Source organism: Pseudoliparis swirei, chromosome 12 (genome assembly GCF_029220125.1).
Source record: "Pseudoliparis swirei isolate HS2019 ecotype Mariana Trench chromosome 12, NWPU_hadal_v1, whole genome shotgun sequence".
Taxonomy (NCBI): domain Eukaryota; kingdom Metazoa; phylum Chordata; class Actinopteri; order Perciformes; family Liparidae; genus Pseudoliparis; species Pseudoliparis swirei.
This window is the reverse complement of record NC_079399.1, coordinates 6779162-6796264: the sequence shown is the minus strand read 5'-3', so window position 1 is coordinate 6796264 and position 17103 is coordinate 6779162. Positions and strand designations below refer to the sequence as shown.

General features: G+C 45.9%; 1 protein-coding gene across 1 annotated transcript; it reads right to left on the bottom strand.

Moving 5' to 3' along the window:
• Window positions 1–1299: 1299 nt before the first annotated feature.
• On the bottom strand, window positions 1300–16973 carry lpin1b (lipin 1b). The gene is made up of 20 exons (XM_056427966.1): window positions 16846–16973; window positions 10431–10634; window positions 10223–10318; window positions 8254–8528; window positions 7299–7394; window positions 7079–7202; window positions 6664–6946; window positions 5811–5904; window positions 5534–5718; window positions 5362–5455; window positions 5164–5233; window positions 4567–4659; window positions 4407–4468; window positions 4169–4307; window positions 3914–4062; window positions 3755–3841; window positions 3478–3630; window positions 3215–3329; window positions 2942–3045; window positions 1300–2858 (listed from the first exon to the last, which is right to left on the bottom strand). Exons 1-20 carry the CDS (start codon window positions 16918–16920, stop codon window positions 2684–2686), a joined length of 2673 nt encoding a protein of 890 aa, XP_056283941.1. The 5' UTR covers window positions 16921–16973; the 3' UTR covers window positions 1300–2683.
• Between the last annotated feature and the right edge of the window lie 130 nt (window positions 16974–17103).

The window sequence follows — 17103 nt, the reverse complement described above, 5'->3', positions numbered from 1 at the left end:
TGCAAATTACAGAATATCTTTAAATAAAATCCATATTTTAAATAAAATATTAGAATATCATGAAAAAGTATACTAGTAGGGTATTAAACAAATCACTTGAATTGTCTAATTACACTCAAACACCTGCAAGGGTTTCCTGAGCCTTGACAAACACTCAGCTGTTATCCAAATCTTTTTACTTGGTCTGAGGAAATATTAAAATTTTATGAGATAGGATTTTAGAGTTTTCTGTGTAAGCATAATCAGCAATATTAAAAGAATAAAAGGCTTGCAATATTTCAGTTGATTTGTAATGAACTACAGTGAATGCATGAACAAAACATTTCATGTTGTCCAATTGCATTAGGAAGAGAAAATAAAGAAAGCCTCATCACAATAGGTTAGTTTGTCCGAGACAGTGAATTGTACACCTTCAAAGAGCTATATTTTAGATGATAATATACTGTATCTAATTACACAAGGCCATTTTAGGACCTAGGTGAAATAACTGTTTGACTGAAACTGCTTTTAATGAGCCTAACCTGTGTTGTTACTTTGTAGATATTACAATACATTTGGAAATGTTCATTGTTGTTTTTTGGGCATATGTTGACAGACAAACGGATTGACATTAATGGCCATTGGGCTGGTTTGGGCTGGTTTTGATTGGCCATTGGGCTGGTTTTGTCACACAGACCTGGCAACCCTGGTTCCTCTGTGTATCAGAGGGGGAGACGGGAGGAAGGAGGAGCAGGAGGAAACCCGACTGATTCATCCACGAGTTAAACTGATTTCTGCTCCTTATTTTCGCGGAGAAATAATTGTTTTAAAAACGGAAACAGTGTAAATACTTCAACGCACACCGGAAGTAAACAAAGTTGCGTTAATTGCGGTAAAAATATTTTAGTGCGTTAACGCGGCCAAATTAATCGCATAGATTAACGCGTTAACGCTGACAGCCCTAACATATATATATATATCTGTATATATAATAATAATAATAATAATAAATAGACTTATCCATCTATATCTATTTAGTTGTCTTTTTAGTTCCTTTTTTTATTCATGGAACAGACATTTTTTTACATTATAGAATATGATGCATTGCTGTATATTAAACTATCCAACAGTATATAAACATTAAACATCTCTAACAAAATAATGCAACACATTAATGTAGCATTTATCCAAAAACATCACATATAACAGGAACACACTTGGACTTTTACTTTTCATAGTGTGATATTACTATTTTTTAATTAATATTTATTCTCCAGTTGAATGCAGAGTTGCCATGCTGAATTATTGACCCACACTCGCTGTTATCAAAGCATTTTTTATTGACTTTGCTTACACAAACATAACAGTGAACTGGTCGGGGGAAGGAGTGGAGGGAATAAATGAACAAATTATTGATTATATTGTTCACGGTTTGGCAAAGTTAATACACTTTCAGGCAATTTGAGCTCTTTCATGGAAAGAATCATGAAGCATTATATGCTCTTTCATAAACTATACGCTTACTGAACATGAAGCTACTGTTCGGGTGGTTCACAGTGAAAACATTGATGCATTAGGGAGGTCGCCATGACAGCAGCTCCTGCATATGACTGCATATGACCTCAGGTTGGCTGTGGTGTTATACAAATGAAAGACTTTTAATATTGTCGCCTGCTGTGCTCTCTCAGCTGTCTGATGAGGGGGATGTTACAAGGGAATGGCAGCAGTAAAAGAGCCAATGGGTGACGTATAATGTCTACATGTTATATCAGTCAATGTAACCAGATAAAATAACAAAATATAGCTCACGGCATGTATGGAAACAAGCATAGATCTGAGAGAGTTGAACACCAAACAGTCACGTCGTACGAACTCTAACTGGCTAAATTCATTTTAAGAAGACAATATAAACACTCTGTGATTTCAATAGAAAAATAAAAATCTCTCAGACACTCCAATGGAAACCCATAATTATTTTGACCATTTAAAATGTTGTGCTTTCTGTTCTCCGGTCAGATTACTTTGTCTCAACAATAAATATTCATTCAAAAACGTCTTTACAATGTAGACTTTGTTCAAAAATGTCACGCTGCTTAGACCACAACATATTAATTGTGCTGTGTAATACATTTTATGTAACATACTATGTAAATAATACTGACAGAATAATAATAATAATGTACACATATGTCGCTCTCAAGTAAAATATATTTTATAAATATATATATTAAAAAATATATATATATATATATGCAACTCCATGCTGATTGAGGATCTGTAACAGTCTCGACTGAAAAAGTTCAGAGTAAGGAAATAAATTCTTCATCGAGGAAGACGCTCTTCTGAACATAGATATACCGTCTGAGAAATACAGTATGCAACTGTCTGCATAAATAAATTTAAAAGTCGAGCTCCCGAAATAACCTCAACACGCACTAAAAACATAACACATGTGCTAAGCTGCCTGAATAAATTATAATTATTTATCATATACATACAGATAGTCAAAAGGCCATCTTTTTATAAAAGTGCTCTTACATCCATCTAGTGCGTTTGACATATTCACAGCAGATTAAGCGACTTAAATTGCTCTCTGCCGTGCCCTCAAAGGGCTCCATCTTCTTCTACAACATCCAAAAGAAATACATAATTCCTATCACACACATGTGACCATCACACCTGCCAGTGCTCCGCCTGCTAGCAGTCAGCTGCTGGGGCGGGGAGTCTGTGGAGGTGTAGTACCCGGATGGTCCACCCGGGGGAGCTGCTGCCTCCAGTAGGTGAAGTGGCTGTAGGTGTCTGAGCAAGGGAAGTCCGAGGATGAGGCTCTCGTCTTCAGAGGAAACACGTGGTCCACCACCTCACCGAGGCGGACGTACCTGCGGAGAGGAGAAGGTCACAGTCGGACACGTTGAAAGAGAAGCTCCTGGAATACGGCGCGGGAAATGGACGCCGGACTTACGATGAGATGTTGGTCTTGGCGTGCTCCTGCACGAGCTCGCCTTTCGGGTTGACTGTAAAAATCCGGTTCAGTGGCACTCCCACTTCTTTATAGGAATATACATCCTAAAAAATACAGAAAAGAGCATTCAACTTTGTAAAAGTAAAATGCATTTATGCAAGAATGTACGGCACAAATGGCGATAATGTTCAGTCCCCAATAGATCTAGATGGATGTTATACACCAGTAATAACCATTAATTGACACGGTGTACTTTATATAACGCGAGCGTACCGTCGGTCGGTTCCCAAACGCTGCATAGAACGGCTCTGTGTTGGGGAAGAAGAGGTTCTTGATATCGTTGAGACACTCCACCTTGAATTTCTCTGGTTTCTTCTCGATCACCTCCCTGTCACACATACACACCACAAAGATGTAGCCAACAATGATAAAGTTGCAGTGTCTCCTGCATCTTCTTGAGTGTAAATTTTGAGTTTGTAGTTTGAGTTTTTTTCGAGAATTTAGTGTGTGTCTGTGTGTGTGTGTGAATGACAGACCTGTGCAGGGCTGAAAAGAGGCTGCTCGGGCTGAGGAGGACGGGGCCCATAGGAAGCATGGTGCCTCTCTCGTTGACCCAGTGGAGGTAACCTCTGGTCATGTCGGCCATGCCGATGGCTCGCGCCGAACAGTACAGGAACTTGTAGCCATTTCTGACGAGAAGCGAGAACGAGCATGTGCGTCGATAACGATCGCTCCGTGGCAATAACAACAAATCTTTCAAAGCGATGTTTGCCTTTCGGTGTTTTGCTTTAATTGAAACTAGTTGGTGCTTACTGGCTGACTTTGTGGTAGAGGTGTGCAATGCCCTGGTGGGTCCAGTCTTTCCCCAGGGTGGGCAGGATATGACCCAATGTGTCCGACCTAAAGACAAACACACAGAAATTACATATATATATGTGTGTATTTGTTTATGTTTACATGTAAGACACCCACCTGGTGATGGTTCCATCTATGTCAGAGATGATGATCTTGTCATCCCAGTTCCAGAGGTAGATGGTGCCCTGACAGCGACAGGTTCCCTGGTACTGAGTGGTCACGCTAAACACAGCATCGTTAGGGCCATCCTGCAGCTTGAGGGACAGCTGTGTGTGTGTGTATGTGTGTGAGAGAGAGAGAGAGACAGAGAAAGATATATAATGATGGTAAAAAAGACTACAATAAGTAGAACCATTTAAAATAAGTCCTCACCAGCTGCTCTGATGTGAGTCGGAGGGTCTTCTTATAAGACACGCCTCCTAGTGTGGGCCCGGGCTCTGATTGGATGGCGGGAGAGCTCTGCATGGCTGCCCTGTGGTCTTCGTCGCTGGAGGACGACTCCTCTTCGCGTCTGCCGCCAGACGGGACGACAGTGTGTTAGAGGATGTTCACAGCACGGCGGTCGAGGCTCTTCTATCGCTCGCCCGGGACTGTTTTGAGGGTTCCTCACCTGCTCGACATCTCGCCGGCCTGTTCAGCATAACCACCGGCCCCGCGCTCCGAGACCGAATCCTGCAGAGACGGGAGAAACGGCGTGGGTTTGATTTCCGCCCGCTCATTTAGCGGGAATCTCAAAAAGAAGCGTTGCCGGCGAGGTGAGAAGCAATCACCGATTTGCTGCTGCTGTTTCTGCCTCGCCAGGAGAACCACCACCGCCCTCCTTTCTTGGGCATCTTCTCCTTCATGATGTTCTCCACCGCAGCCTGAAGGCGGAGCACACACCACGACAGAACACCGTAAAAAAACACACTTAAAAAAGAAATGGGTATGTATGGGTGGGCGGTTAATGGGAAATTTGATAGAGGACAAGGAATGAGGAAGATGGAGAAAGGGAAGGAAACGTGAGGAAGGGGTAAAACAACGCGGTGACGTACAGAGCTGTAGCCCAGCACGCCAGTAAGACAACAGAGGAGGAACTCTAAGGCTGAGTGAATAGAACTGAGGCAGGAGGACTCATGGATGGATGCACCGATGGAAAGGGAGGGGGAGGGGGGGGGGCGGCAGAGGGGGAGACAAAGTTTAAGTAGAACAGATTCAGTGGATGTTTGTCACGAGACATAAAGAACGTGATAACAGGTGCTATGCGACAAAACGCATGTTGGATGGGTAGAAAGTATAAGGTGTACAGGGAGTCCTACAGGCTGCAGTACCAGCTGCCGCCAACAGGGGGAGTGGTGTTCATGTTTAGTGCTGTATCATTTTCGCACCTTTGGCAGCGGTTTCTGAAAGGCTTGCATGGCCAGCATAAGGGGAGCCGCAGAGCTCCAATTATAGTATCTGAGGGAGACACCAAATGTATTTTTATCAATATCAACCACATCGTCAGCTCCACGTCTTCGCAGAAATGTGTGACGGCTAAATCCATAACGCATGCAGTGGATTACAAACTGCGAAATGTGTCTTACTTGGAGCCGATTTTCACGACTAAGTTGGGGTCGTCGATGATGGAGGGGTTTTCCGAAAACTGCTGGTAGGAGATGAGCTTCTCGTGGAACAGCTCTGTGAGGAGACACGATCCTCCGGTTCAGTTGATCTTCGGGGCAAGGAGCGCGAGGCTGTGCCGCGTCCTCGTCTTACCTTTCGTGATCTCCCGGACGTCGTTGAGCCCGCCGCACAAAGAGATGGCGATGGCCGGCATGTCGGCCATGTGGTCGCAGTAGCTGTCCACCCCGCTGTCTCCTCCGGAGCTGACCGACTGCAAGGACGGACTGGCGCTGTGGAGACCCGGGTCCGAGACGCTCCTCACCGCCGCGCCGCCGTCGCTACGGAGGAGGAGGGGCGTGAAGGCTCGGCCACGTCGATGCGTTGCGACTTGAGCGGCGCCCGCGACACACGGGACACGCGTGTGTCATACCTCTTGGGGAAATAAAGGGCCGCCACTTCAGGCTGGAGCTCTGTGATGTCATCCAGGTAAATTCCATCGGCGCCGAGGTGGCGGCTTCTCTTGTCTGCAACGGGGAGACGGCTTCATTACCTTCGCATTCTGAGAATGCGGAAGGTTATGTTTTGATCGCTGTGTATTTATTTATTTATTTGTATGCGTGTTATTCGCATAACTCAAAAAGTATTAAACCGAATCGCATGAAATTTGGTGGGATGATTGGTTATTATCCGGGGACCATTTGATTCGATTTCGGGATCGATCGGGTCAAAGGTCAAGGTCATGAAAAGGTACCAAAAAGTGGCTGCGGCGAAGGTATGCGCTCTACCGAGTGCCCGTTCTAGTTGTGTTTGCTTTCCTCCCGAGTTCATCCATGAGGAAATCCTTTTTTACAGCTGATAAGTGAGTCAAACTAAATAATCATCTCAACACCGTGAAAAAGGCTGTTTCTAAATATTTTTAGTGACGTCGTTTTAATATTCTTCAACGTTAATGTCGGCAGTTCGGAGAATTTGATTGCGAAGATACTATTTCACCACAAAACTCAATAAAGTTTGGTTTTCTTCAGGCCATCTTGTTTTTGTTTTTTTGCTGCAGCTCTCCCTAACTCTGCATGAGATTGTGGTGAAACCAGAAAGTGTGAAGAAGAAAAATAGGTTTCTCTCATTTCCTTGCTTATGTTGAGCAACTGATTATATTTATAAAGACCGTTAAAATGTGGGATTATAAATAACATTATAAACTGACACAGAAAGAGAAAGGCGTACAACTGACAGCTGAAAACCTGCAAAGGATCTTGTACTGTGCCGTTGACCTTTGACCTTACCTTGCCTCTTGGATGGAGAGTCTGTCTTGCCCGGCGGAGGCGACATTGCCTCCTCCATGTCGGACGTCATACGGGCCGCGACGCCTCCAGCTGACTCCTCCCCCACAGCGTCCTCACCCGTCTCCTCCGGCATCAGCAGCCGGAGCGCCGATATCTCCGAGCAGGGTCTGCACTGCTCCGAGGACGACGGGTGCGTTATCACGCGGAAGTGTGTGCTTTCAGACACGGGGATGGACAGCGGGCGCACTGGGGGAGGGCCGGGTTTCACCGGGAGGAAGGACGGCTAGAAAAGAAGGGAGGACGACGAAATATGAAAACCATGCCAACCAGACGAACACAAACGTACCAAAATACTACTGCGAGTATATTTCGAGCTGTGTGTGTGTGTGTGTGTGTAGTGGACTCTGTTGGTTACCTTGGCAGCCTGTGGCAGCTCGCCCCACGCCCACAGCATGGCCGGGTTCCGATTGCGTGCGTCCGACGGCTTGGTCAGGAGCTCCGAGTCGCTCTTGGGAGAGGTGGGGCGAGAGTTTCCAGGGCTGAGAGAGGAGCAGAGGATAAACCGGAGTTACGGAGCCGTGCCTTCCCGAATAATAACACGGAGCTCTGACGGGTCACACGAGGGCGCGGAGCACCTCTGAATCGGGCTCCAATCCCCATCCGAACGGGTGTAGACGCCGGTCTGTTTGAAAGAGACGACTGTCGTCTCATCTCTGAGGACGTCCCGAGTCCTGAAGCACACACAAAGACAGGATATATGTACAGCACATCTACGGACAGCATGAATCTGCAACTTAACGTTGTTTATTTTTATGAATAGACTATCATTTAATTTCCCTTTTCACCCACAGAGACCACGGCGGACATTGTCGCTCTGTGCACGCACTCACAACACAAGTGTCTGGACTGTACGTCGGACTTATGCTCAGTGAACAGGAAAATACCTGAAACAAGCAATTCCACCAGAAATGCAACAGGATGTACTCGTACTGGCTCGGTGTCTGAGGTAAAGTGTTCCCTTTGGTAACAAAGCATTATAATAATATATTTACACGACACATGCAACCATTTTTAAATACGTTTTTCGTGTGCAGGAGAGACGAGCCAGATGTTCACATGCGATGTCTCCCAACACACACATGCGCAGGGATCTAAATAAATCCCTTCCCTCTTCATCACATGCAGTACAACATGGCTCCCGGAGCTGCAGGCCGGAGCCGGCCTGTTTTTGATTGGACCGGAGGCCGAGGCGCATGTTGGGCGTCCTGACGCACATTTAACAGAAACACACATATTTCCTCTTTTCACGAGAAAGCTTCTTCCTTCTTTTTTGTGTCTTATCAGTGTGTGTGTGTGTGTGTGATCTGTATATTCTCCAATTGTGTTACAGCTGCTCATCTCAGTGATGTATTATACTTGTTATCGTCCTTGCCTCACTGCCCCCCCCTCCCCCACCCCACCTTGTTCTGTCTCGTGTGTTTCTCTTCCTCTTTGCTTGCACCCCCACATGTACTTCCTATTTCTTTCTTCCTCTTTCTCCTCCTTTTTTCGCCCCCTTGACCCTTTCACCCTCTCCGCCCTCCTTCTCACCTGTTGCTCTCCGCCATATCGTCCGAGCTGATGTCGATGGTGAACATGTCCTCGTCCTCGGAGTACTCGCCGCTCTCCTCCCTCCTCACGCTGTCCGCCCGCGCCTTCCGTCTCCTCTTCCTCCTCTTCTTCATCATCGTCACCGTCCCACCGCCGGTCTCGCCCATGCAGCCCGCGGAGCCCAGGGTCTGTACGGGCGGCCCGGAGCTCTGCCCCATCAGAAGGGGCCCGTCCGACAGGATGGGGGAGGTGGCCAGGTAGGAGGGCACCACTTCCTGTGGGGAACCAGATCAAATCAGGGCCATCGATGAGTCAAATAGCTTCTGAATTAAATTTATAACACTCGACATCCACAAAAGTATTGCCATTAAAAACTGTTCGAATTGAAGTAAGACTGCATTTATTTAATTTATTTACTTTTGGCACACTCAGCACTTTATTTTCCTGGACACTTTAACCTGCTGGAAATTCACTTTGGTCACTGCCTTGTGTAAATATTTTCTTTCCTCTGTATATTTTGTATTTTAGTATTGTTATTGTGTTTTATTTTTATCTTTTATTAATGCTCTAATGTGCACCCACTGCTGTGATCCTGAAATGTCCCCACTGTGGGACAAATAAAGGATTATCTTATCTTATTTTAAATCCTGATTATATTTGTGTTCAAATGAATTGTTGAGCAACACAAATAACCTTTTATTAGGAGCACAGGCAGACTAACCAGAAAGGGACAATCTGCTGCAACGGTGGAAGGACCGAGAGCGGGATGTGTACTACATCCAAAATATCTTCTCTGTCATCCACCCTAACAATCTAATCTAAGCAGAAAAACACGACCCCAGAGTTTGTGCACAGTTTTCGTCAAAAAGCACAATTGTGCAATCACTGCCAAACTGTTTGCAGCCACCGAGGAAAGCCTTTATCCAGGAAACCAAACGGCCCGTCCAAAACAGGCTCTGTTTCTCCGTTTTGTTTTCCTTCTCGGAAACGATCAAATACTTTCCAGAAGAATCTAGTTGCCAGTGCAAGGGGAGTGTACATGTTTATGTGTGTGTGCTGACACAAAGAAAGAGACAGAGAGCGAGAGAGAGAGAGAGACAGACAGAGATATAGAAGGAGGAAAAAGTGAGATATAAGCGTATGATTCATGGTCTGACAATACTGTCCCCTCATGTTTCTATTCCCCGTGCCAAGACCTCTCGGTGTCCCCGTCCGCATCCTTTCTCTTCCAGGCCTGGGATTCTGACACCACTCCGGGGGAAATAAATTACCCACTTCCCTCTTTGGTGCCGGGGCCCCTTCATCCTTGTTTGCGTCTTTCAGCTGCACAAAATCCTCACGTGCGCACGAGCACATGCGGCTCCGAATCCTTGGAAAACCAAAATGCTTTCCAAGAACTCAAAAGAATAACAGCTGCTTTTTTCCCCCCCAAAGTGGTTTCTTTTTTATGGCTCTCGAGGGCTTCATAAACATAACAATATTTCAAGTAAAATGATTTTTAGAAAGAGAGGGCCATTTAATTTGTTTACTACATCTTTTCAACTTGTCAAACTATAGCCACTTTTTTTTAAACTTACAACCTAATTCACAAACATGCACTTGTACTTCTTTGTCAGATTGATCCTGCAGCTTTAAGTAGACTTCAGAAAGCCTAAAATAGTAAATGCTGCTTAAAGCTCTCATTCACTCGCTGATGAACGGAGGAATACTTTTCAGCCAAAAAGGAAAGGCAAATATTCGTGGCCTCAGGGCAACTCTACACACAGCACGACCTTGTTCAAACTACGATACAGTAAGACGGCCTGGGAGCAGGACGATAGTTTGGATGACGCCTCTCGGTTGTAAACAAGGGGGGTGTCAGGGGGGGGGGAGACCGATTGTTTTCAGATGAATCGTGTTCAGCGAAAGCTGCATCGTATTACACTTTGAACCAACTCCCTGCTCAAGATACAGTCGCATCCATGCAGACCTGATCATTCTCCGTTTCCTGCACAAAGAAGGCTTCTCCATTGTCCCCGAGCTTCATGTGTAGATCCACGGGCTCTCCGTTGATCTCCATGTCCACCTTGAGCAGCGGGGGCACAAAGGGGCAAAAGAGGTGAAGGGGGAGGGGTTTAAAAGCGTGAAAAGAGGCTGCATGCGTCCCTCAATGTGACGGCGGAGGCGGTCGCCCTTACCACTTTCTCTCGGGACCGGAGGACGCCCATCTTGCCGAAGCGCACGTGGAAAGGCGAGCACTGCAGAGATCCGTCGGGCCGCCTCACCACGATGACGTCGATGCAGCCAGAGAGCGTGGCGGGGTTGAGGCCTCGGTACAGCTCTTTGACCTGGACGAACACCTGGCCGGCCAACTGGCCCACGTAGTTCATGGTCTGACGGGTCTGTAGGAGGGGGAAGGAAGAGATTATTTAGCATTGAAGCGATCAAATACATCCATTTGAGAATGTCTAAATGTGCTTCTTCATAGTGGTGATCACTAAGTGCCACAAAGTCTGTCAACATTCAGAGGAGGAGGAACCGGCATCGAGTGTGATGGTGCACAACTCTACCTCAGGGGTGAAGTTATTCCAATACACCCATTTTAAGTGTTTTAAGCTGCACTAAGACTGGTCTGGCTATGGATGGAGGACATGGAGGCTTGTTCCTGTTTAGTAGTCGTTGGCCTACATAATGTAGGAAGAGCACGATGCCACTTTGACCTCATGTCTGGAAATCCTACCCGACTGTTTTCCATTCAGCCGCCCCCGTCAACGGAGGTCAACGGATAGCAAACAAGTCAGATCGGTGTGTATCAGCGGAGGTGATGTCACAGCCTTCCTCTGTGTTTATTGGCTGAGCAGAGACGCCACGGGAACTACAGCCGAGCACGTCGACAATGCAAATGCTTTTTCTTTTTTACGATTGTAAAGAATACCGTGACGCGATCAAGAGATCGAACGCATCCGTCGGAGAATGTTGATTGACAGCTACGGAGCAGCCGGTCACACACTGTACACTACTGCCCCTGGTTTGATGATCGCAACACAGTAAATATAGAGGACGGCGAGGGATCGCAACAATGGTCACGCGTGGTGAATCCCATTCGTGGCGGTCAAGACTCCTTGGGGTTCGCAGCTGTCTGATAACAGAGAAGGGGGTCTGACCTTGACTCGGTTGCCAGGGGCCCCCCAAAAAGAGATGCCAACACAGCTCTACCTTTGAGCACGTGACCAGGAGAACGGGGCTCCTCACAAGGAGAACAGGAGCCCTAATTTTAGAGCATCCGGTGAATCCGAGGTGCCATAAGTATACCAGAGTCTTGAAATGCTTCATGCAGATGACCTTAAACGCGTCTTTAATTATTAATTTCACCTTTCACTGAGGCATTGAGTTACAGTGCCCGCTGGCAAGTCCCCTGATGATTTTTAAAGCAGGGGACTTTTTTCTGTGGTCACTGCTACATGCACAGCTTCATCCAAAAATAGATTATCTTGTGTTACAGATGAAATAGAAAGAGGAAGAGCGACTGATGCTTCAAATAAAGACACTTTCATTTTCACCAAATGACTTTAGTCCCACGTTACCATATATACATATATACATAACTCATATGCCTCTCAACATAACTTTGCTCCACCTAACTCTTGAGCCCAAGCAAGTGGAAGGTGTACGTGATGAATTATGAGTGTAATTAAGAACACTCATCAATACACGTGACTCACACAGTTAAACACATTTAAAGACATTTAAAAACAAATTCCCATACATGTATAGCTGACTCAAAATAACGTCCTGTTTTAGTAATGCATGATAACTGATGAGTGGATCGATGTAAAGCGGTTTTGGTCATAACAACCGTGTTAAAAACCTGAATTACCATCAGACATGCAGGTGCAGTAAAAAAATACTATAAAAACCCGCATCATACCTTCTGTGCTGGCAGCCGTTAAAAAACACACACGGAGAGGTTCCCACAGCAGTGAATGACAGCTCAACAACCCATTACAGAAGAGCCATTTGCGGACTGAGAGGCGCGTGCGTGTTTGACTAAACCTTGACTAGTTACGACAAAAGAAAAGAAAAACAGCCTCTTTAAGTCATTGCGACACTAAGTTCCCCCTCTGACCGCCTCTGTTTCACTCGCTCCGTCTGTCTCAACGAGCCTGGTCGGAGAATGACGTCACCTCCATCGGAACCCGCCCGTTGACCAATCAGCGTGCAGCTGTTGAGTTGCCAAACGCATCGTATCAGATGCCACAGTCAGTAATATCTTTAAATAAACTGACTCCAGATCAGCACGTACACACATGGACATGGGACACGCCCACATACACACACTTTAAAAGCAGTGTATATGGTTTGGCACGGGCATATTTTGAGTTCTGATATTGGGCTGGTTTTTGGGCTGGTTTTATTGGCCATTGGGCTGGTTTTGGGCTGGTTTTGTCACACAGACCTGGCAACCCTGGCCACAGTGGCAACACAAGTCTCCACGCCCTCGCGCGTGTGACGACAAACACATGTTTGGGGTGGTCGTGTCGTGTGCAAAAGAGTTCTCCTCAAAGTGACCTTAGACACGACGCATTCCGCACCGACTATAACGCGCATGTGCTTTACGTTTGTTTTTGTTGTGTTTTTCACGTGAGAACGGGACACGGACGCGTTACATTGTAGCGCAACCTCGCGACGCGGTGACGTCACCGGTTACAGAGCTGGCGGAGGCGTCAATGAGAGGACCCCGCAGCAGCAGCGGGAAGCTCCAGCGAGCGGCGGGAAGGAGCGGCGTCTACGTCACAGCGTTTGAAGTCACCCAGTCAGCCTCGAGCAGTGAGGTGATCTCTCCAGCCAATCACAGGCCCGCGTGAGAGCACGTGTGCGATGGAGCGGGTCTAGACCGAGACCCTTTGGAGGAGCGGTGTGTGGGCAGCATGTGGTTCACTGCTGGTGTCACACACTCACAGAACCAGACTGACACTTAGGAGGTGAAACATCTGCATTATACACACTTTACATATTTATAATAATATATGCAGAGCTATAGACTCCACCTAGGTACACACGCGTGTGTGCAGTGCACGTGCAGCCACACTTCTGACAGCAACATATTTAATAGGTTACATTCTACAACAGCCTCACATGTCCCTCTTCTGTAACAAGAGCCAGCACAAACACACACGCTTGTTTGTGTGTGTGTGTGTGTGTGTGTGCACAGCAACTAATTGTTTAACCATACTATTTTTCAGGCACAACCATAAAAGGAAGAACGCATGTCCCTGTGAGGGGGGTTTCCAACGCTGAAGCCTTCATGCTGCTACCGTGTGAATGTTTTGAAAGGTCCTCGCCGCCATGACAGTGGTGACAGGTGTCACTGTCATGAACTCATGGCGCTGTGTCGAGTGGCGTGCAGTGCGTGTCACAATGTCCCACTGTACAATGTCATCACGGTTTCGTCCTGGATCGCTCTGGCTGGTGGCGCGTGTGTGTTTAGTGGTTTACAACGTCTCATGTTCTGCATGTTCTTTAGTTTCAGGGCCAGTTTGTTGCCTGAGATCTTTGTCTCTCCAGACTGTGGACCCTGCACCAACCTGCAACCTCACCTGGACATATCGGTGGCTTTTTTTACTGCATAATAAGTTATGTAACATGTACTATGATGTATAGTTCACTCTTTCTTTTGTCATTAAATCATATTTAAACTGAGGCCTTTTCCTGTGAGCATGTTTCTCTTAAGCTCTGCTCGTCTGCGCCGGCATACCGTTCAATTTCATTCATCACAGCACAAAGCCACTTGAAGAATAACTGACCCTTTGGTGACCCCCTGAATGCACCATGAGCATCTTTAACAACTCATAAATGTGGAACCCTAGAAGACCCCCCCCACCCCTTACATAAAAACACACAAACTCCTCAGACTTCCTGTTACTTGCTTACAAATGTGACTGGAATCATGACGGAGATATTTAATGCCACATTTGCAGACACAGTAATAACCCTGTAATAACTATAGGCGTGCAACATACTGTTATAGCCCATTCTGACTCTGCTACAGACAGCAGTCAGAGACGCTGAGATTATACAAGGACATACGAGCCTCTCAGCAACCCCGGGACATGTTTCTTGGAACGAGTTGCGTTGCCGGGGGAAGCTGAGCTCATTGGATTCTCTCTGGACACCAAACAGCAGACGATGGCCGTTTCATGTTTGGTCAGTGCTGTGACCGGTGTCAGGCTACGGTGGGACAAGCTGACACGTGACGCTGCATCTAAACCACTCAGAAACTATTCAAGAGAGATTTGATTCGGCTCTAATATCTTAATTCTGACTTTTAAAAAATTAAGATGGACCCTGACCTCTAGCTTGACCTTATTTAGCGTTGCACCAAATCCTTCACCCTCTCTGCTAGGAGGAGTGTATCGGCTGCTGTGGTCTGCGGATTTATGACGGATATGTCACGATGAGCTTCCTATAAATCTATCAATCCCACTGTAGTAGAGCAGACATTTATTTGCTCTATTCATCTGCCAAAAATTAAAAAGTGACTTTTAAGTTATTTTTAAACTGCAGGAGAGGAAAAAAACATCAGCTTCTGGGCACACACCAGCCGAGAACTTGGCAATCTTATTTTATGAGAGGGTGAGCGGGTATAAATACCTGGGAGTCCACATCACCGAGGATCTGACATGGTCAACGAACACAGACACTCTGGTGAGAAAGGCAAGGCAGCGCCTCTACCACCTCAGGCAGCTGAGGAAATTTAAAGTTTCCCAGAGGATCCTTCAGTCCTTCTACTCTGGAGCTGTAGAGAGCGTCCTGACAGGAAGCATCACAGCCTGGTTTGGCAACTGCTCCGCTCAGGACAGGAAGGTTCTGCAGAGAGTAGTGCGTTCGGCTGAACGCACTATTGAACTACACTCCCACCCTGCAGGACTTGTACACCAGGAGGTGCAGAACCAGAGCCGGCAGGATCATGAAGGATCCTCACCACCCAACAACAGACTGTTTCAGCTGCTGCGGTCAGGCAGGCGCCTCGTAGTCACGCTGCAAGAACAGAGAGACTGAGACGGAGTTTCTTTCCTCAGGCCATCAGGACTGTGAACTCCGACCTCACCAGGACCCCCACATAGACCCACACAACTGCCCCTCTTAGGCACACACACACACACACACACACACACACACACACACACACACACACACACTTACTGTAAATATTGTGTTGTTTTTTATTGTAAATAGTGTGTACTTGTTGCCCTTGCACATTCCTGCTGAGCATTGCCACTTTCATTTCACTGCACACCCTGTGTGTGTATGTGACAAATAAAACATCTTGAATCTTGAATCTTGAATCTTATCTGTGTAGCCCGATATCACAATTACATAAGACATCCTCTGTCCTTGGACCCTCGCATCCGATGAGGAAAAACTCCTCCAAAAATAACGTGGAGGAAAAAAAAACTCAGGGAGAGAAACTGAGGAGCGCAAACGACAGCATGAATAAAGAACATCATAATAAATACAGTCCGTGTGACAGAAATGATAAACAGTGATTGGTCGTGCATCATTTGAGCTACACAACGCTCGCTGATGATCAAGTTCAAAATAACGATTACAACGAAAACTCCTCACAACGTGCCTGAAGTCGGCAACAAATACAAGTAACAAATTCGTTGCACCATGTTTGACACGCTTGGTGGATATAACGAGGTCTCTGATTGGCTCATCTGGAACTGTAAACCTTAGGAAAATTGATTAAAAGGGTAAAAACAGTTTGTCCTTAATGAGAGACGTTATGAGTGCAGAACAGCCTCTTGGGCAAAACCTTGTTGACTTGTGGCTGCAGACTGTGAGAGAAACACATGAGATTAACTCTATTTTTATTTTATGGAAGATTTAAAAATGGGGGGTATTTTCAAAAAGAAATATAAGAAATCCCAAAATAACTTTTAGGATGTTTTGGTCCAACAAAAGCCCACATGATAATGATTATTATTCTTTTTTTTTTTTAAATCAAACCAAGATTTTTTGGTATATCAGAAAATGCCACATATTAAATGTAATAATTAATATAACAACACATTTAACAATTGCCATACCTCCTCATGTTTTCCTCACATAATGAGGTGTTTTCTTTCTATTTTATACAAATATCCGAGAGAGACTGGTGGAAGCCCCCCCCACACACACACACACACACATCCACGTAGGTCATCCCTCCACTCCTCTTTCCCCCCTTTCACACGTTCCTCCTTCTCCCTCCAGAGTTTTAGTCAACACAGATCGGCTTACAGAGGGGTTGGAGGGGGGTTGACTGAGAAAGACATTCATGTTCTCACTGTCTCTGCTGTCCTAAGAACCAGCTCCAGGACCCGCTATATATTTATTTTTGAATGCACAATTAGTTTTAAGATATATAAAAACAGTGTAAATCCAATATATTTAGTAATCCTCCATGTACATACTGTACACAATCATCCTAAATATATATTTACAGTATGTATCGCTTTTCTCTCTGTGCATTTCTTTCCATTTGCAAGTGTATTCCTTCGCCTACTCAACCCATTGATTGTGTTCATCACGATGTACACATGCAGATGATTTTACAAACTACTTTACCCAGCCCCATGTGGTCTCCGAGGCGTAACGCTCAACAGCCTCTTCAAACTCTTCATCATCCTCTGCTGATGTCATGATTCCATAATGTGTTTGATCCCAGCCGCAGGCTTCTTATAGTTGCTCCCCCTAAGCAGATGTGTATGTGTTAAAAAAAAAGCTCCACAGGTCCAGTCCTGTCTTGAACTTGCGTCTTCTCTCTGTGAGCATGTCAAGTGTCTGACTGCAAGTGGACCTCGTCTTCCTAAATGTACCTGGGCC

Excerpts from the sequence above, each read along its gene's own strand:
- lpin1b (XM_056427966.1), bottom strand. The coding sequence starts at position 16,920 with ATGACATCAGCAGAGGATGATGAAGAGTTTGAAGAGGCTGTTGAGCGT. Across the intron at positions 5,719-5,810 it reads GCCCTTTATTTCCCCAAGAG|CGACGGCGGCGCGGCGGTGA; the intron begins GTATGACACACG and ends CCTCCTCCGTAG. Across the intron at positions 3,330-3,477 it reads CTCTTTTCAGCCCTGCACAG|GGAGGTGATCGAGAAGAAAC; the intron begins GTCTGTCATTCA and ends TATGTGTGACAG.